At 36.0% G+C, this 21883-nt stretch overlaps 1 protein-coding gene across 3 annotated transcripts in view; it reads left to right on the top strand.

Moving 5' to 3' along the window:
- Positions 1-21883, top strand: part of TEC (tec protein tyrosine kinase) — a 132534-nt gene that overhangs the window by 15891 nt on the left and 94760 nt on the right. For 2 of the 3 annotated variants that reach the window (XM_056802590.1, XM_007496480.2), the window contains 2 exons: positions 14829-14881; positions 15921-16004. The exons of the other annotated variant lie outside the window; for it this stretch is intronic. In XM_056802590.1, coding sequence (XP_056658568.1) covers positions 14840-14881; positions 15921-16004 — 126 coding nt within the window. In that variant the 5' untranslated portion in view covers positions 14829-14839. Of the gene's footprint in view, positions 1-14828; positions 14882-15920; positions 16005-21883 lie in introns of those variants that run through there. 3 annotated transcript variants of the gene reach the window in all.

Raw genomic sequence — 21883 nt, 5'->3', positions numbered from 1 at the left:
GGTAGAAAAACTGAGGTCTAGGCCTAAGGTTACACAGTTAATGAACACCAACTAAATCATGTAACCATTTCAACTTTGCACTTTCCTTCTCTTGATTCTCTTGCTTCCTCATTTATTGCTTCTCATCCTCTTCCCAAAACTAACTTGGAGTTCCCTGCCTTCTCTGCTTCTCCTCTAGAGTTGCTAAATGCTGTTGGAGGAAATCACACAATTGTGCTAAGGGGATATATTATATATTTGATATATAATTTTAACTGGACCCTCACTGCTTTACAGTAATTCTTTGCAATGGAATTTCCCACAGTGTCTATTCTGAAGTTTGACCCTTCAATCATCCTTCCTACCCCTATCTTCTCTTTATTCCTTGTTTATACTGATACTTTCTCTGCTGCCTACAAACCTATCCAAATCTTTCTCATTCTTTAAAAACTTTCTCTTGACTTTGCCAACTTTTCTAGCTGTTATCCTTTGAATTTCCTCTGCCTTTCACTGCCAGACTTCAGATAAGCTGGCTTTGGTCTTGTAAAGATAATTTTAGCGTTGTGACTTAAATTTAAATTTAAATGGTCACCAGGGAAAATCCCAAATAATAAAATACTCAAGTCAGCTGGAAATTTTATGGTGATTTAATTGAGAGTGGAGGAGATTAAGGAGAAGGAAGAAGGAAAAGGAGTAAGATTTTCTCCCGCCTGGCTAGTACTGGACAGGAAGATTAGAAGATCTAGAAAGTAATGTTTTGGAGTATGAAGGAGGAAGGAGTCAGCCTGAACTCTAAAAGGGGCTGAGTCAAGATGCCCGAACCTGAATCAACTCAAGGGCAAACTCACTGCCAAACCCAGACAAATAACTGCCACCACTCCAAGATGTCGGAACCGCCTAGCTTGCTGCCAGCCAGAGTTGCCTCTCCAGGAAAAGAGGGCGAAGAGAGCCAGTGATATGCCTTATATAGACGGTTTTAGGTCACTTTCCTGCATCTCATCTGTACCAATCATAGCTTAGTTTGACTTAGGACAGCCCAGGGGTCTGTCTGCTTTTTCTGCACATGTCTGTTGAAGGCCATTTTTCTCAGATACTTAATCCTGGAGTTTGGTGCAGACCTTCCTAATCTTGTTAAACTAAGGAGGGTGGAGAAATGTAGAGTTCCCCAGACCTGATTCTGTTAGTTCAAGTATCTCTATTGTTATTGATCAGGAAATAGCTAAATCAGATCTTCTAAAGTACAGTCTGATTAGGGTGGAATAGTTTTAAAATTCACAGTCTTTACCTCTACTTACTAAACTTTCATTCCTCTACTTGAACACTCTGACTTCCAACACTACCCATAGACTAAATATATTCCTTCCAAGTTTACTAATGGCCTCAACATTAAATTGTAAAATGCTTTATTGGTATCTTTATTGATTTTATTGATTTATTGATATCTTTTGTTTTTTAATATCATCTTGATTTCTGAAAATAGCCATCCTATGTAATAAAGATTAAAAAAGAATGAGAGGAAAAGGGTCAGCAAGACCAATACATTAACTGAATCTGACAACATATGCAGTGGTCCATACCTATAAGTGCCCACCTTTGCAAATAAGGGAGTTTACCTCTTTTCACCTCTTTTCTGGAGCTAAGCTTGCCCACTAACTTTGCACACATTGTTATTTCTTATATTGTTTTCATGTTTATTCTTTATTCACTTTGCATCAATTCACACCAATCTTCCCTTGTTTCTCTGAAACTTAAATTGCTTAGTTATTCATTGCAGCACATGACATTCATGTACCACAATTGTTTCACCATTCCTCATTCATTGGACACAGTAGTTTTTTCAGTTCTTTGCTTCTGTGTAGATAGAATTCACTCCCTAAGACTCCTCCGACCCAACTGTCTTACCTAGCATCCCAATTCCGTGCTTACGTTGCGTGAACACTTGGTGAATGGATGTGAACATAAGTGTGTGGTGGGGGACAGAGGATAAAAGTTTTGATGTGGCACTGCCCTTGCTCTCTACTTCCTGGAAAGTGGCTGGAGAGGCTGGTTGAGAGTCAGGAGAATCCACACATGTGGTTAGTTGGGTTAGAGTAGGCTTTAATCTGCTTTCTCTATCTTAAGTTAATATTAATTAAACTATGGAAAATAAGAACCTAGAGTTATTGATTTAAATTTAACACTGCAACAAAAAAATTATTGCCCTAAATATTTTGGTGTACATGGGACCTTTCATTCTATCTTTGACTTCTTTCAGGCATTTATTTAGAAGTAGGATCTCCAGGTCAAGGAGTATGAACATTTTAGCTCTTCCATTAGCATAATTCCAAATTACCTTCCAGAATGAATAGACCACTTCACAGCTTTGCCAACAGAATTGTTGTTGTAGTTCAGTTGTATATGACTCTCATAATTCCATTTGGGTTTTTCTGGCAAAGATACTGGAGTGATTTGTCATTTCCTTCTCCAGTTCATTTGATAGAGGAGGAAACTGAGGCAAACAAAGTTAAGCAACTGCCCAAGGCCACATAGCTAATAAGTGTCTGAGGTCAGATTTGAACTCAGGAAGATGTGTCTTCCTGATTTCAGGTCCTACACTGTATCCATTCTTTCCACAACCCTTCTACCATTGACTCTATTTTCATAATCTTTGCTCATTTGCTGGGTTTTAAGTGAAACCTGGAATGTTTTGATTTTTATTTCTTTCCTTATTTTACCTGGCTATCAGTAGTTAACATTTTTTTGAGAACTGATTATTCTTATTCTTTGATCATTTATCCATACATTGATCTCTTAATTGCTAAATTGAATCATTTTCTTCAGTCCTTATTCTTCCTAAATTCCCTAAATTTCCCTTTTTCTTGAATATTCTCTTAATTCTAATTTGTTTTGGTGATGCTATTTTCCTCTGGGCCTCTTGCAAATCTGAAAATTCTTTCTAGACTTCTTCCCTTGATCTTTATTCATATGATTTTCTCAGAGTTCTGTTTTCTATTGTTTCTTTCTTGATGGTCTCCTAGGCTCCCTTGGGCTCACATATCTTTATAAAAGATGATTCTCACATTTTCACATCCAACCCTAAACTCTCTATTGAACTCTTATCTCAAATTTCTATCTATTAGACATTTCAAACTGGATGTCCAGTAGGTATCTCAAAAGGATCATGTGAGCAGAGCTAATTTTCTACCTCCAGCTCCCTTTCTAATTCCTCCATTTCTGTTGAGGATAGCATCTTCTTTCTAGTCTCCCAAATTCAAAACCTATATTATCATTGAGTTCTTCTCTTTCTATTTCCAATACTTGCCAACCTTTGCCAATTCTACTTCCTCAGTCTCTTGAATCTATTCCCTTCTCAATTAACACAACTACCCTGTTTCAACCCCTCACTACCTTTCACCTGGAATATTACAGTATTCTTCTATTGGATCTGCTTTGTTTTCTCCATGAAATCTTCCTCACAGATTTTCTTTAAGCACAGGTCTGACCATGCCACAATCATACTCAAGAACATTCAGAAGTTCTCTATTATGTATAGGAGAAAATTGACAAATGATGCTGTTTGCCATTTAAAGCCCTTCCTTTCACAATCTATTCAATCAGTCTTTCTAGACGTCTTTTACATAGTCTCTATGTTCTAGTTAGACTGCTCTACTTGTGGTTCCTAGTGGTTCATGGTATTCCATCTGCCAACGAAATTTTGCTGGATTGTTTTGCTTTTCCACCTTAGTTTGTGGGACCCCTAACTCCCTTCAGCACTTGGCTCAAGAGTCTCCTTCTATATGAGGGTCTGACCCCTCTCCTTCGAGAAAGATAGAAGTTCCTTGAAGTTAGGAAATATTTTAATTTTTTTCTTTATATGCTCATTACTTAGCACATGATGCACAGAGTAGGTGCTCAGGAAATTATGTTGAGCTGAGTTGAATCTTTAAAGGTCAGAACATTAGACTGAATCTAATAGCGTGAAATTAAAATTGAGATAAATGTAAAGTTTGAGTTAAAAAAAATAAACTTTACATGTACTAGTGGCAAAGATGTGGTTAGATAACATTTTAGCTGAAAAAAAAGATCAGGTGGATGAAATGGACTACACGGTGAATATAATGAGTTGAGAGTGGGATATGATGCTCTTATAACCTAGCTAGGTGGTGAAGTTGTTAGAGTGCCAGGCAGATTCATCTCCCTGAGTTCAAATCTGGCCTCAGATGCTTACTAGCCATGTGACCAGGGCCAAGTTATTTTACCCTATTTGCCTAAGTTTCCTCATCTGTAAAATGAGGTGGAGAAGGAAATGGCAAACCTCTCCAATGTCTTTGCAAAAAAGAAAAAATTAAATGGAGTCACAAAGAGTTGGATATGGCTGAAAACAACTGAACAACAACAAAAAATCAAATACAATTTTAGGATACTGTAAGAGAGGACTTGTGTCTATAATCAGGAGGTTATTAATACCATTGTACTCTGCCTCAATCAGTCCACATATGGAATATTGGGTTCAGTCCTGGGTTCCAGGTCTTAGGAAGGGGTATTAAGGAGCTGGACAGTGGTCCTAGAGGAGGGTAGCCAGGCAAGACTTTGAGTTCATTCCACAAAAAGTTAAGTTGAAGGAACTGGAAATATTTAGCCTGGAAAAAGAAGAGGTGATAGCTGTTTTCATGTATTTGATGGGTTTTCATATGGAAGAAGGGTTTAGTAGGAGTAATAGGTAGAAGTTGCAGTGGATTGTGGGAGGTTTTGGGTTCCCCCTAACATTTTAGGCAAAGGTGGAATAACCACTTATGTGTGTTTTAGATAGAGATTCTTATTTGGGGTTGGGGTGGATGAAGTGGTCTTGAGGTCTCTCCCTATACTGAGATTCTGTGCTTTGGTAGTGTGATAGGGATGGCAAAGGCAGTTGGCAGAGGGAGAAAGAAAATGAAAACCCAAGAGACAGTGGGATTTCCTGTGGCTGCTGGCTATTGGCATGTATGGAAGCTGGCTATGAGTCTGTTTGCCTGGCTCAGATTTCATTTAATAAAACTCCAACCAAAGACCACAGAAACCAAATAGATTCTTCAGTGAATGTAATTTGATGAATGGGCATTTCTTGAATTGAGCAGATTCTCTATAGATGACATGAATTTTCAGCATTCTGTGTCCTCATTTACTCCAGTATTATATTTCAGCCACAGCTAGTGACATTTCCACATGCCTCAAGAGAATGAAGCTGTGGCCTATTGTTTTTGTTCAAGAAGAGCAAATTTGAGGTTTATATTTCTGAAGATTTTAAGTGAAAAAAGTACCCTAAAAAAAAGTAGGGGCAGCTGGTAGCCCAGAGTAGACAGAATGCCAGGCTTGGAGTTGGGAGGACCTGGATTCAAATTTGGCTTCAGATACTTCCTGGCTATGTGACTCTGGGCAAGTCACTTAACCCCCATTGCCTAGCCCTTGTTGCTCTTCTGTCTTAGAATTGATACTAAGATAGAAGGTAAGGATTTAAGGAGGAAAAAAGTTGGTTTTAAACATTTTTAATGTAAACCCCAGTTTTTGTCATTGTAACAGCAGTGGAAGGGGTATAGGTTTGGAAGCATCAACTTTTTTTCAGGAATTTGCCTAATTTTTTAGTTCTTTCCCCATGGTTCTAAGGAACATTTAGAGGAGGAGGACACTCAAATGTGTTTGCCTGCTAGGTTTTTGAGCCTCAGTTCTGAGTGGCTGCTGCATTTGTCCATGTTATAACTAAAAATGATTAGGAACATGCTACTGTGTCCTATAGAACTTCATTCTAGCCTTGGCCTTATAATCAATCATATTAGCTAGCATTTAAATAGCACTTTAAGATTTGGAAAGTGCTTTATCTCATTGCATATTCATAACAAACAAGTAGGTGCTATTATTGTCCCCATTTTACAAATTAAAAAATTGAGCCTGAATTGGCATAAATGACTTGACCAGGGTCTCACAGCTAGCATTCTGAGACTATAAATACACTTATCTATTGCAACTCCTAATTGCTTCTTCTTGTGTCAGAAATTTGCTTTCCCTAACATCCTTTTGTATTTTTCCTTGACTTCTATTTTATTTTTTTAATTTTAATTTTTTGCCCTTGGTTACATGATTCATGTTGTCTCCCTCCCCTCTTTCCTCCCCCCACCTCCTGGATTTGACAAGCAACTGCACTGGGATTTACATATATTAATACTCAAAACCTATTTCCATATTATTCATTTTTGTAAGAGAATAATCTCTAAAAACCAAAGCCCCAAATCCTATACCCAAATAAACAAATGATAAATCTTGTATTTTCTTCTGCATTTCTACTCTCACAGTTATTTCTCTAGTTATAGATAACATTCTTTCTCATATGTCTCTCAGAATTGTCCTGGATCATTGCATTGTTATTAGTAACAAAGTCTATTACCTTTGATCATCCCACAAAGTTTTAGTTACTGTGTATAATGTTCTCCTGGTTCTACTTATTTCACTCTGCTTCAGTTCCTGTAGGTCTTTCTAGTTTTCCTTTACTTTTAAAGATATTTATAGATAAATTTGTCCATGCAGGTCTTAGGGCAGCAGGTTCAGTAAGAACCCATTTGCCTCAGTTTTTTCAACTAAAAATGGGAATAACAATAGCAGGGTTGTTGGGGATCTGAGTATAAGACAGAGTGATGCATATGACCTCTCCATCCATTATGGAGGCTGTGTCATCATGACTTCTCAAGATGATCATGACTGGATTCCCCTTCAAAGTTATTATTGGCATGTGTTATTTCTGTATTGTGGCTATGTACGTATATGTCATATGCCCTTCCAGAAAATGCCAAAGAACATAGACAGTGTTTCATCTGAACTTTACATCACTTTTACAACCTATGTACTCTGTGTACATAGTAGGAGCTTAATAAACATTTGTTGATTTGATTTTTGTTGAAATGCTTAAATTTCTGAAGTTCTTATGTCAGAGCCTGAAGAGTGCTATTTCATTGATTCTGAATTAATTTTATCTTGATATTCAGGGATAACTGATCTCTCTATGAATTGGAAAGGTATTACAAACTCTTAGAAAAATCCAGCCCTTGGATTCACTTTCCCATTCTGCCACAGAGGCAAGTTGGTGGTACAGATGACAGAGGCTTGGGCCAGGAGTCAGGAAGATCTGAGTTCAAATCTGGTCTTACACACTTACTAGCTCTGTGACCTTGGACAAGTCACTTAACCAATGTTTGCCTTAGTTTCCTCAACTGTAAAATGAGAATAATAATAACAGGGTTATTGTGAGACTCAAATGAGATAGTATTTGTAAAAAGCACAATGCCTGGCACATAGTATGTATTTTTAAAAATGTTAATTTATTTAAATTTTATTTTATAAAGATATTTTATTTTTGCCTATTACATATAATCAAATTTCCACATAAGTTTTCCAAAGTTATATGATCCAGATTGCCTTCCTCCTTTCTTTCCCTCCCGACTCCTGGAGCTAGCAAGCAATTCAATCTGGGTTATGAATATATTGTCATGCAAAACATATTATATGTTTTGTAAAAATTCACTTCCCATTCTGATATGGATTATAGTAGAGGATATATAAAAACTTATTCCTTTCCCCCTTCTGACCTTCACAAATAAATAGATTATAGAAAGTTGTGATGGATAATTGAGGCAAGAATACAATTCTGAAGTAAATTTGTAGAAGTAGTAGCTTCTTTGATAAATAATACATGATTAGGGGCATTGCAAGTAACTTTGTGCTAGAGTACAAAAGCTAGGGCAGAATTAATTCCAGTATTATTATTTCTGTAGTAGTTTTATAGAATCATAGAATGTAAAAGTGAAAAGTTTAATCCCTCTCATTTTACAGATGAAGATACTGAGTATGGAAAGTTGAGGGGGGAGAAGTGTGGAATGAAATGACTTTTTCTAAAGTCAGATTTAGAGTGTCCTTCTAGCTACCTCCTGGATTAGGTCTTTCTGATGGGTAGAGTGCTTGAAAACAGATGTTTTTCTCATTTTCCTTTAATCAATTCTTCCAACAATAAGGATAAGTCTTCTGTTTTAGAATGTTCGTGGCTTAATGTTTAAGGTTGTTGAAAATAAGGTTCTGTTTGATTGGAGTACAGTATATTTCCCTTCAGTATTTATATGCATTTTTAATAGTTAATTTGTTTGATTCAGGTGGACCAGGTGTGCAACACCAGACTCATTTTATGCATTAGAAAAGTGAGATTAAAAGAGAACAATGACTTCCTGAGAGCCTGAAACCAAACTCAGATTTCACATTTATAAGATTTTTCTTGAAACTTTTGGTAGGAGTAGAAGCCAGTATGATAAAGGATAGTATTACTGGATAATTAAATGGAATATTTTAGAAGAAAACTTAGTTGTGTGGTTTCTCTTAAGAGGAAACAACAATACCCAACCAACTAGAGAGCTTTTTATTTTAAAACGGTTCTTTTTTTTTTATTGTGCACTTGACAAGCATCAATAAACATGAAAATTTCCATGAACAGAAACAAAAGGATGATGTACAAACTTGTAAATTGCTATTACATTCAGCTTGGATTTTCTAGATATGCTGTGGTTATTGTTGAATCTTTTCAGTCATACCCAACCCTTCATGACTCTATTTTTTGGGGTTTTCTTGGCAAAGATATTGGAGTAGTTTGCCATTTTCTTCTCCAGCTCATTTTACAGATGAGGAACTGAGGCAAACAGGGTTAAGTGACATACTCAAGGTCATCTACCTAGTAAGTGTCTGAAGCTGAATTAGAGCTCATGAAGGTGAAACAGGTATACACACATATTAGATATAAAATATGTACACATATATACATATTTTAGGTATATTTTACATTTAACATGATAGCACCAACACTGTCTTGCTTGTCTGTGATCTTTATTAGCATTATAGTCTTGTCTTTGTTTTGCTCTTACTTTCACTAACTTTAGATGCTCTTGCCTCTCACCAAAACCCTTCCTTTTAATAACTAAATGGAAGTGAGAAAAACCAAATTCACACATTGGCTGTTTCATTCTTCCCCTCTAGGATATGAATTCCCTGTCAAAGGGCAGGGAGAAGTTTTTATTAGTTTTTTGGGGGGGTATTTGGTTATTATATTGCTCAGAGTTCTTAAAAGCTATAGTTTATTAAATAAACATTTAGATAAAAGAGGACCAGTGACCTTTTTTTTAACCCTTACCTTCCATCTTAGAATCAATACTGTGTATTGATTTCAAGGCAGAAGAGTGGTAAGGGCTAGGCAATAAGGATCAAGTGACTTGCCTAGAGTCACACAGCTAGGAAATTTCTGAGGTAAGATTTGAACCTAGAAACAGGATCTCCTGTTTCTAGGCCTGGCTCTCAATCCACTGAGCCACCTAACTGCTCTCTCCCACCAGTGACTTTTAAATGTCTTTGACAAAACTCCAAATTGAGTCATTATTAGATGAGGAATAATGCATTTTTAAAAATAATGCATTTTTAATGGTAAAAGAGGTGGCTAAGATTCAGGAAACAGAGCAAGTTTAAATGGGTACCTCTCATGATTTTCTTTAATGTTTGTTGTAAATGAACCCAGAAAGGAATATAATTTTCAAGTCTACATATGACACCACGATGTTCTTTTTACATAATGAAAGGACAAGCTAGGGGTAAACTCTAGGAAGATTCTTTCAGAGTTAGAGGAATAAGTATACCTATTGGCAGATGAGCTACAGTGGGGATAAGAAGTAATCTTAGATTCTTGTGGAAAAACACCCCAACCACTGGAGCCATCCAAAAGTACTACCTGGGAAGGTAATGTTCTATCAATGGACTGACTAACAGAAACCTCAGAGCCCCTGGGCACTTGGGCTGATGAAGCAGTCTGAGTGTTGAGGTCTTCCCATGGGAGTCGTCCATCCTGTTGCTGTCAGATGCTAAGCCCTGAAAGCTATATGTGTCTCTGTTCTACCTCTGTTTACCTGTAGGCTTCTAGCTGGTTGTTTTGGGTGTACTTTTGTTGTTAAAGAAGTCACTTAATTTAGCTTTTCATTAGATTGCATTTGGTCTGATATGAATTTCAAGGTTTTTGCTGGAGTAGTTATGTAAGAGTGAGGAAGTGTTATAACAACATTAATTTGGAGGAGTTTAGGATTGAAAACACATAAGGATTACCATTTAAATATTTTTATTTTATTCAGAGAGGTTTGGAAAAGAAGGGAGAGGGAGAAGGAGGTCTTACAACTTAATCCCTTAGTTTAAAACTAACTAATAATCCTATCCTAAACTCTTAAGGGTCAGTCCAATAGAAAGTTTAGAGATCTTACATATAGAGTCTTTTGGCAAATAGAGGCTGGAGTCTAGATGAGGAGTCCTAGATGGTCCAGAGAATGGCTGCAGCTTCCAATCTTTCCCTTGGTACACCCAAGGGTAATTGGGACACTCCTATCTATTCTTGTCAGAGGGCTGCTTGCAGGATGATCCAGAGATGTCCACAGGAGCACAGATCAGCAACCTCCATCTTCTCTCTCAGCTCCAAAACCCAGTCAACTCTCTCCAGCAGTTTGGAATTTTTCCCTTGCCAGCTCTGAAGGTTCTCTGGGATTCTCTGTCTCATGGCTTGCCTGTCAAATCCTTGTAACCCATCTCTACAGTAGCCTGTTTATTATGTATTTGCCATTCCTTCAGCTCTTGGCCCCTGCCTTTGGGTGAAAGAGAGAAAGAGTCCACCACTACAGGCCTTTACTTTCCCTTTACTGATCACTGCAGCTGAGTGACCTAAGGTACTCTGAATTCATTCTTCTGTCCTCAGCCTTTGTCTCCCCATTCCAGTGATTCCAAACCCATGTCTCCATCCCCTACTTTGGTTCCCCTCAGCCCCTCTCTCTCTAGAATTTCACCCAAAGGCTACCCTATCCTTCACTGTGCTTTTTGGAATGCCTGCACCATTGGTAACAAACTTGCTTTCATTTTAAAGCTTTTTCTTCCATTTTCCTGCTATCTTTTAGCTATCTCTCAGACTTAGCACCTTCTTGATGATTCAGCCTCTTGTGACCAATCTTTCTGGCATTGGTTAAACTTTCACTCACTCCTCTTCAGCTCCCTGGTCAAGGTTGAGGGAGTTGAAATACTCCATGATCCAAATACCTCTCTCCTTTGAGATTCACTCCACCCATATCTACAACCCAATCAAAATTATAATAGTTGTTGTCTAACTCTACCAATCTACTTTTTTTTCCCTCAGTGAGGTCAGTGTTGGACTTAAAGTCTTTTTTCCTCCCCAGCTTCTACCTTATACTATAACGTAATAAGTTTTATACATACAGATTGATGCTCCCTCACAAACCCTAACTTCCCAGTTCCTCAGATTACTCATTTCACACAACCTATTCCTCTGCCCTACCTCAGCTATACACATAGTCATACCTTTCATCCTGCCATCATCTGCAGATTTTCTACTTCTATGCCCATGAATTCCGAAATTTCCTTATCTGGTCACAGTCTATTATCATTCTATCTCTTTCTTCTCTGATTTGTAATCCCAAACCCTATTCTTAATTTCTCCCTGTGACCTCCAATCACTCATTCCCTCAGTTTTTTTCCCAGGGTATTCATTACCTCTGTAGGAGAGACAGTCTCCTTTTGTCATCTTGAACCCTTGGTGAACAAGTTGATCTCTAAGTTGTCTTTTTCTTTTGAATCCCTTGCCCCCTTATTTTGTCACTGATCTTGCTCTGCCAAGCTTACCATCTGCTGCTTTAACCCCTACTCATGTGCTGCTTAATGAAGCTGGAAAATATCACTAATGTGCTGATTGGGGCCACTATGGATTTGTTACATCATCTTGAATGGACATACATTGCCACAAGAGAATCCTTTTAACACTTCCCTAATTAACTTACTGTTTCACCCAACACAGCAACTTTTCCATAATTTGTCATCCCTCCTTAGACCTCTCAAGGCTCCCTCTTTCCTAACCTTCTTAGTTAGGAACCTTGCCTCACAGTTCAAGGAAAATATTGAGGCCATTTGTTCAGAGCTCCTCTCTTTCTTAATTCTCATTTCCCAGGTACCTTTGCCACTATCTCCTTTACCCATTTCTCATGAGGAGGTGACTCTTCTTTTTGATAGGGCCTGACTCTTCAACATCTATAGATGACCCTGTTCCATTCTATCTTTTCTAGGAGATTACCCTCTCTGTCATCCCATTCTCTCACTAAATCTGTAATCTTTCCCTGTCTGTGAGCTGCTTTATTACTGCCTACAAACATGCCCATGTCTTCCCTATTTACAAAAAAAGCCCCTAATTGCCTCTAAACATTCCCACTAGGATCTTTCCTCCTTTTTGTCACTAAAATTCTTGAATTTTTCTTTCCTTTTTTCTTTCCTCCTTTTTTGTCACTAAAATTCTTGAAAAGACCACCTACAATTGATATCTCTGATTTTCTTTTTGTTTTGTCTTTTTAACTCTTTCCAGTCTGGTTTCCAACCTTGTTATTCAACTGGACTTTCTCTCTTCAAAATGACCAATAATCCCTCATAAAAAGAAATAACCATTACTTTCCTTCTATGCTTGGTTACAAAGCAGAAGACTGGTTAGGACTAGGCAATGGGTTAAGTAACTTGCCCAGGGTTACACAGCTAAGAATGATCTGAAGTCTAATTTGAACCCAGGACCTGTCTCTGAGCCTCATCTTTCTTGACTTCTCTGCAGCCTTTGACACTGTTAATCATTCTCTCTTCCTTGATGCTTTCTTCTCTAGGTTTTTATGACACTACTCTGTCCTAGTTCTCCTCCTACTAGTTTGACTGTTCCTTCTCAATCTTGTTGCTGGATCTTTCTTCAGGTCACTTTTTGACAATTGCGTATGACCTCATCCCCCCATATTATCTCTCTTGGTCATCTCATCAGCTCCCATGGATTCAGTTATCATCTTTATTTTGATGATTCTCAGATTTACTTAATTAGCTCTAATCCTTCTAACTTCCAAATTTGCATCTCCAACTGCCTGTTTCACATCTCAAACCAAATGTCTCATTGTGTGTATTAAACTCAGTGTGTCCAAAACTCAGCTCATCACCTTGACTCTCACACCATTCCTTCTTCCATACTTTCCTATTAGTATAGAAAATATCACCTTCCTCTTGGTCACCTCTCAACTTAGGTGTCATTTTTTACTCTTATTCTCTCCCACATCAACTCTGTTGCTAAATCCTGTTGATTTTACCTTTGTAACTTCTCTCATATAAATTCTCCTCTCATCAGACAAATCCACTAACTGCCTTGATGCAGGCTTCCATCTCTTTCCATCTGGACTATTGAAGTAGCCATTTGATTGGTCTCCCTGCTTAAATCTCTCCCATTCTAACCCATCCTCCAGTTGATTTTCTTTCAAATTAATCTTCTTAAAGCTCAGGTCTGACCATGTCAATACCACCCTCCAACCCCCAAACTATTACCTCCAGTATCAAGTATGAAATCCTTTTTTTTTTTGACATTCAAAGCCCTTCACAACCTGCCCCTTCCTAGCTTTCCATCTCATACTGTTTCTCGCTTTACTTTTTTGGTCTCTTTTTGGGAGGTATTTAGGTTGAAAGCCATCTGTCACTTATAACATAGCTTTTGTTCATGTTATTTGGGAAGTCTATTGTTTTTGTTAGAGAATTGTTTCTTATTTTATTTCTAAAAATTTGTACTTTTTCCAGTTATGTATAGAAACAGTTTTTAACAGTTTTTTGGGATGTTTTAGAATTCAAGTTTTCTCCTTCCTTTCCCCACTCTTTGAGGTGACAAATAGTCCACTATAGGTTTATAGTCATACTTCATGGGATACATATTTCTATATTGCTCATGTCATGACAGAAGTCATATCTCACACATACAACAGAAATATCATGAGGGAAACATAGTGGGAGATGGCATGCTTTGATCTGGTCTCAGGCTCCAACAGTTCATTCCTTGGCTGTGGAGAGCATTTTCATCATTAGTCATTACAGAGAATTGTTAAGAATATGGTCAAGGTGGGGGAAGCTGGGTGGCTCAATGAATTGAGAGTCAGGCCTAGAGATGGGAGGTCCTGGGTTCAAATGTGACCTCAGACACTTCCCAGCTGTGTGACCCTGGGCAAGTCACTTAACCCCCCATTGCCTATCCCACACAGTATTGACTTCAAAATGGAAGGTAAGGGTTTAAAAAAAATAATATGGTCAAGGTGAGGAGGCTGGTACAAATGACATTCCTTGGTCTTCTGTATCATAAAAAGCATACAATAGCAAATCTTTCAGTTTAGGCTCTTTTGTTCCGAGACTTAAGAAATGACACAAAATCTTGATTTGATTACATTTCCTTTTGCTTGAACTCTGATCTTTAGTGCCAATGTTGATACTGATTCATGGATGTGCTTTTCTGAGGGTTTTGAGTTGTGCGTGGAACTGGATGAACTTCATAAATGGCTATCACTGTGAAGTTCAAACTGGGAGAAAGAGTGAAAATAAGGAAATGAGACAAGTGCAAGTGTTGCATTGGGCCATGGATTTATTTTTAGCCACTAGAAGCCACATATAGTAGTCCTGCTTCAAGGATAGGCTGAAACATTGTGTAACATTATCATAACACTGCTGATTATCAGGAATAAAGGGCCATTTTGTAACATGACATAGTGGATAGAGAGTTGGATATGGAATCAGGAGACTAGGGTTCAAACACTACTTTAGCTGTGTGACCAGCAGCAAATCCCTTAGCCTCTTCAGTTTTCTCTTAGTTAGCCTCTTAGTTTTCTCATCTGTAAAATGGAAATAATAACACTTGTGTTACCTACCTCCTAGTTGGTGTGAGGAAAGTACTTCGCAGATTGTTGGAGTGCTATTGAAATATAAATTATTGTTATTATCTACAGGATGAAATGGAATGAAGTTGGAGACTGGTTTGGAGCAGTGGCAATGGTTTGAGGTAGGGAGTTCCTTTTAGCTGCCTCTCACTATTTCTTTCCTTTCTACTTCTCTTTGTGTCTTTTTCTTGACCCACATAGATGAGGACAGAGTCTGGTGAGAGAGTGGGTGGTGGTTCCATCCCACTTCCCTATTTAAAAAAAAATCTAGGTAGGAAGGAGCCTAGAATGTAAAAAAATTGTATTCATCTCTCTCTAGGTATATGTGTGTGTGTGTGTGTATTACATGACTTACATATAGAATATAAATTATATATAACATAAAATTACACACGATATAAATTTTGTCTGTGTGTTTTATATATACGAACATGTATATAAATATAAAATATAACATAAAATGTATAACACATGCATATGTACTCATATAAAATGTATGTATGTATGTATAGATGTTTGTAGATTCTTCGATGCACTGGAAAGAGGACAAGCCTGTTTGTTAGCAGCCCCAGTATCTAATATTGGCTCCACCATGAACTCCCTAGTGACTGGGCAAATTGACTTCTTTGAGCCTCAGAGTTCTCATTTGAAAAATTAAAAATGGAAAAAAAATGGAAAAATGAAAAATGTTGGACTGAATTACTTATTACATCCCTTCCAACTGTAATAGTCTAAGACCTTTCAATAAAAATAATTCAGAAAAACTGCAATAAAGGAACAAAATATTGAGAGTTTGAGGATGTGGTTACCTTTATATCTTTACAAATTGTTGTTTCTCTTTTTCCTGAGTTTTATACAAAAAGTTCTTAATTTCACTCATCAACATGCAGAGCATTCTATTCCTTAAATGCAGAAATACAGTCAGTGTCAGACATTTCTATGTAAAAGCCTGATTTTTGTTGGTCATTGTTTTTGTCTAAATCAGTCAAAAACAGGAAGAGAAATGTTTTTCAGATAACAAGTTTATGTTAAGCTCTTTTCCTACTGTTGGTTGTCTAAAAGCAACACTTTTACATAATATTTTTGTAATTTGGGGACTTGGTAACTCCCTATTGCTCATAGTTTAATGATTGATTAGTTAGCATCTATGTTTTACTTAAGGAATTGGATAATGTGCCAGACTTGGAGTCAGGAAGGCCTGTGTTCAGATCCTACCTCAGACACTCCCTAGCGATGCGACGATGGGTAAGTCACTGAAATTGTAAATCATCTATAAAATGGACAGGATAATGCTTGTACTTACCTTCCAGGATTGTTATAACTTTGAATGAGATAAAAAATCATTTGTAAACTATAAAGTGCTATATAAATGTCAGTTCTGAATTCATGCTTGCCTCTGTTGCTTAATTTCCTTTTTATAAAAAGGAGATAATGTTTGAATTGAAAATAAATCTTGTAGAAAGAGGGGCAGGGTAGAATAGGAGAAATAAATAAATTAGAGTTATAGAACCTGAGTTCAGATTTCAGCTATGCCATGTGCCTTGCTTGCTATGTGACTAAAGGCAAGTAATTTTTTCTTTATGAACGCACGTTTCTGGTAAAATGAGAGATGTGGACCAAAATTTCTTTCTATCTCAAATGTAGGGTCTTATGATCTCATATTGCCTTTCTATATATGAGCTCAGCTTCTTCTACATTTATGAAAGTACTTTCAGGCACTGTGTATGGACAAAACAGATATTGGATAGGAAGAAACTGACTTAAGAAATTCTTGTCATAGAGATTGGAAGCTCTTGTTGGAGACCTATACTTTTTTTTTTTATCTGTGATGTCTCTGAACTTTGGACTTCTAATTTGATTCTTTAGTTTATGTTCCCTGAACTTCCTCTCTTCCTAGTAAAACTACGTCATTTCTTCCATGTTCTGTAATTTGAATTACAACGAACAACTCTATGGGCCCAGATCAATTGATAATTGAGAGCCTTTGCTATGACTACTAGCATGGTTTAATAGTAAAATTTTGGCTAATCCTTGACATTTTATTAGCAATCTACATTTTATAGCCATTTCATTGCAATAGAATTATAATAGTGTTGTCACAGCACTGGGCCATCTTCAATAAATCTGAATGTTCTGTTTTAATTTATATATTCTTTTCTTTTTAAATTTTGAATTTCAGATTTTCTCTTTCCCAACCCTTTGAGAAATTAATGAGTATGATCTTAATTGTTCATGTGGAATCATGTCAAACATATTTTCATATTAGCCATATTGCAAAACAAAGCAAAAAAAAAATAAAGCAAGTGAGATAATTATACTTCAGTTTACAGTCGGAATTTATCAAATATCTCTGGAGGTGAATAACATTTTTCATAGCTAGATAGCAATTTTTCATCATGAGTCCTTCAGAATTGTCTTGGATCATTGAATTGGTCAGGGTAGCCAAGTCTTTTACAGTTGATCATAATTACAACATTGCTGTTACTGTGCAAAATGATCTCACTTCACTTTCCATCAGTCTATATATGTCTTGCCATGTTTTTCTGATACTGCCCTCCTTGCCACTTTTTATGCTGCAATAGTACTCCATCACAATCACATACCACAAGTTGTTTAGCCATTTCCCAGTTGATGAGCATCCCTTCACTTACCAACTAACTCTTTGCCACCACAAAAAGGGCTGTGATATTTTTCTACATATAGGTACGTTTCCTTTTTTTTTTAATTTATTTAGGATATAGATCTAGTAGTAGTACACACAGTTTTATAGTCGTTTGGATATAATTCTGAATTGCTGTACCTGTTTGGTAATGTATCAATTTTTCTTCATCTCCCCCAGCATTTGTCATTTCTGATATGTTGAGGAGGTACCTCAGAGTTTGTCTTAATTTTTCTTTCTCTAATCACATATCCAGTAATAGTGATTTAGAGCATTTTTTTTTTGCCCCTTATTACTATAGATAGCTTTAGGGAGCAGTTAGGTGCCATAGTGGATAGAGCACTGGTCTTGGAATCAGGAAAACTTATCTTCCTGAATTCAAATCTGACCTCAGACACTTACTAGCTGTGAGACCCTGAGCATGTCACTTAACCCTGTTTATCTGAGTTCTCCCTCAGAAAAATGAGCTGGAGAAGGAAATAGCAAACCATTCCAAGATCTTTGCCAAGAAAACTTCAAATAGAGTCAAAGATTTGGGACATGACTGAAAAACAATTGAACAATAACAACAACATAGAAGCTTTGATTTCTTCTAAAAATTGCCTATTCATATATGTAGAATTTGGCTATAAAATTCCAAGTACTTTTCATTTGGGGAATCTTTTTCAGAAGGTGATCAGTTGATTCTTTCAATTTCTGTTTTACCCTCTGGATCTAAGATATTGATAATTTCTTGAATCATGGTGTCTAGATTCTTTTTTATTCTTGGCTTTCAGGTAGTTGAATACTTCTTAAATGATTTCTCCTTGATCTATTTCTAATTTAGTTGTTTTTTAATGACATATTTCACATTTTTAGTCTATTTTTTCATGCTTTTGGCTTTGTTTTGTTGTTTCTTGAAGTCTCATAGAGTCATTAGCTCCTACCTGATGAATTTTATTTTTAAAAAATTATTTTCTTCAGTGAGTTTTTGTTCCTCTTTTCCAATTTAAGCAAATTGGCTTTTTTAAAAAAGTTGTTTTCTTTAGTGAATTTTTATACCTCCTTTTCTACTTGGCCTATTCTGCTTTTTAAAGGATCTATCTTTGCTCCATCCTATCTCAGTTATTTTTTAACAAGTAAATTACTCCTTCCATATAATTTATTCAATTAATAAATTTGAATGTATTAATGTATTAATTAATTAATCAAGATGTATTAATCAATTAATCACATAAAATTAAAATAATAAATTAAAAAGCCTAGGAGCTGGTTTTAGGGGAAAAAAACCCAACAAAATAGATAAACCATTGGTTAAACTGATTTTTAAAATCAAGGAAGAAAAAAATCACTGCTATCAAAATGAAAAGGGTGAATACATCATTAATGAAGATGAAATTAAAACAATTATTAGGAGTTAATTGCTAATAATTTTGATGCTAATAAATTTGACTATGTTATAAGTAAAATGGAAAAATACTTACAAAAGTATAAAATTTCCCGATTAACAGAAGATGATATAGACTATCTAAGTACTTATTTTAGAAAAAGAAATTGAACAAGCTATAATTGAGCTTTCTAAGAAAAAACAAAACAAAACACCAGGACCAGTTGGATTTATAAGTGAATTTTATCAAACATTTAAAGTTCAACTAATTCCAGTGTTAAATAAATTATTTGGAATAATAGGCAAAGGAGTCCTACCAAATTCCTTTAATGAATCAAATATGGAGGTGATAGCTAAACCAAGAAGAGCAAAAAAAAGAAAAAGAAAATTATAAATCAGTTTCACTAATGAATATTACTAAAGTAATAGGATATAGTCTCATAGGCTAACTAGGAAACTATATATCACAAAAATTATGTGATATGACCTTATGACCAAGTGATATTTACACAAGGAATGCAGAACTGGTTTAATATTCAGAAAAGCTATTAACATAATTGATTATATCAGTAACAAAAACCATGATTACATCAATAGATGCAGAAAAAACTTTTGTAAAATTACAAGTCATTACTACTAAAAACACTTGAAGGCATAGATATGAATGGATTTTTCCTTAAAACGATACAAGGGATCTAACTAAATAGGCCAACATTGAAAAAACATGGAAGGACTCTTGCAGGAAATAATGCAAAGTGAAAGGAGCAGAACCAAGAGAACACTACATTCAATAATAGCAGTATTGTTTGAAGAATAACTGTGAGTAACTAAGCTATTCTGAGTAACAGGATCATTCAAATAAGCTAAAAAGGATTTAGGGAGGAAAATGCTATTTACCTCTGGAGATGTGTGGAAATTATGCTGGTTTTTTCTAATATGGAATTGGGAGAGAGGCAGGCAGCTTGGAACTCAAAATGTAACCAAAAAATCATCCAAAACAAAATATACACAAAAAAGTGTTTCTTAGAGTCTCTTTTTGGTCACTGAACATAAAAAGTATTAGAATTCATTATTCTCTATATATCTCTCTCTTTATATATATACTACTTATACATATATACACACATATACACACACACTCTCTCTCATATAAAATATGAGAGTATACATAGTCATGAGGCATAGAGCCTTAGAATTGAAAGGAAACTTGTAATTGTTCTACTCTAGTTCATAACTGGTCAAGAATCCTTTCCACAACATTCTATATATTCTGGAAGACCTTCAGTGATGGTGATGGATCACCATCATGTCCAAAGAAAGTGTATTCCACCTTTTAGGAATTATAATTATTAGGAAGTTGGTCCTTACATTAAGTTGGAATCCATGTTCTGCAACTTCTATGCATTGCTATTAGTTTGGTTTGTTGGGGATAAGCAAAACAAGATCAATCCTTCTTCTGAATAGAAGACCTTTATATTCTTGAAGTCAATTCTCATGTCACATCTAAGTCTAATAAACAACAAGCTAAAAATGCCTGGTTTTTCAAATAATCTCCATAACGTGTGGTTTTTGAGTTTTCCCATCATCCTGGTTGCTTTGTTTTTCCCCTAGAAAAATGCTTCAGAAATGTCCAATTTCAGCTTACAGATTGATGAAACAAAAATTTGTTTTTTTCTCCTGTCCAAGTCCATGGATTCCCTGACTTGTGATTACTATTATTCATGGATTCTTGACTTAGATGATCCTCAGCTCAATTCCAGAACTCTTTCAACTGAAGCTATTAATCTTAAAATACATTTAAACCATTTAGTATTATATATAGCAAATGCCATTTCATTTTCCCCAATGGAGAAAATCTTACTTAGAAATATTTAGACATGCAAAAAAAATCCTTCTTTTAGGTTTCTTGATACTGAATACCAATGGGAAATATCACATATTCATCTGTTATCCTTTGCTATATGATTTACCTGCATTTTTTTTTTGATGATACCTATTTGGAGTACTTTCTTTTATGCCTTTTTCTGGTCAATGGTTCTTTATTAGTAATAAATATGCTATAGCTTATTTATACCCTTTTCTCTAATGCCCTTTAGGTGAACTGCCATTTAAGATTTTGGAGCTGCTGTATTATGTGATTCACAACCAGATAATATCATAGAAGGCTACTGATGTTAAAAAAGATGAGCCTTTGTTTCAAGGAGAAATGTAAGGTTATTAAAACCCTGTGCAATTTTCCAATGCTATCCATTCCATTTACATCCTCCATTTTAATTCTGGGTCCATTTCATTGTCCATCCATATTGCCAATGTGGGAGAGATATACTGAGAGTATATACTCTTCAGTAGAGCAAACAGAGTCTACATAGGTCATCTAGCATTTATAGGGATTTTATAAAAAATTTGGATAAAATATCCCATACAGTTATTGTATAATTAGCTAGGTCACATAGTGGGTATAGTGCTAGGCCTAAAATCAGGAAGACTCAACTTCATGAGTTCAAATCTGATCTCAGACAATTAGCTTTGTGACTCTGGCAAGTCAATTACCCCTGCTTGCCTCAGTTTCATCATTTGTCAAATGAGATGGAGAAAGAAATCGCAAACTACTTCAGTATCTTTGCCAAGAAAATCCCAAATGGGCTCACAAAGAATTGGATACAGTTGAACAACAACAGTCCAACTCACCTTACATACGAGGGAATTGAGGCTCAAAAGTTAAGTATTTATTGCTCTTTGTGACAATCGCTTAACTGCTCAGTGCCTTAGTTTCCTCATCTTGTAAAATAAGGATAATAATACCTGCACTAGTTACCTTACAAGGCTATTATGATGATCAAATGAGACAATACATGTAAGGTGCTTGTAAACTTGAAAGCATTAGATAGATGGCAGCTATTATTATTTTGTGTCCTAGACAATTTCCTGTAACTTTATTAAAAATATGTAGATTAACCTCAAATAACCTCTGAACCTTCCTTCTTGCTCTTTGATATTTTGGAATTCTATAGAGTTAGTAGCGACCTTCAAGGACTATGAGAATATACTAAGGTACTCATGTCCCATTCTATATAGAAAGGCATTTTTACATATAGAATG

Source organism: Monodelphis domestica, chromosome 6 (assembly GCF_027887165.1).
Source record: "Monodelphis domestica isolate mMonDom1 chromosome 6, mMonDom1.pri, whole genome shotgun sequence".
Lineage (NCBI taxonomy): Eukaryota > Metazoa > Chordata > Mammalia > Didelphimorphia > Didelphidae > Monodelphis > Monodelphis domestica.
Note: the sequence above shows the minus strand (reverse complement) of the source record. Positions and strands in the feature narration are given on the sequence as shown.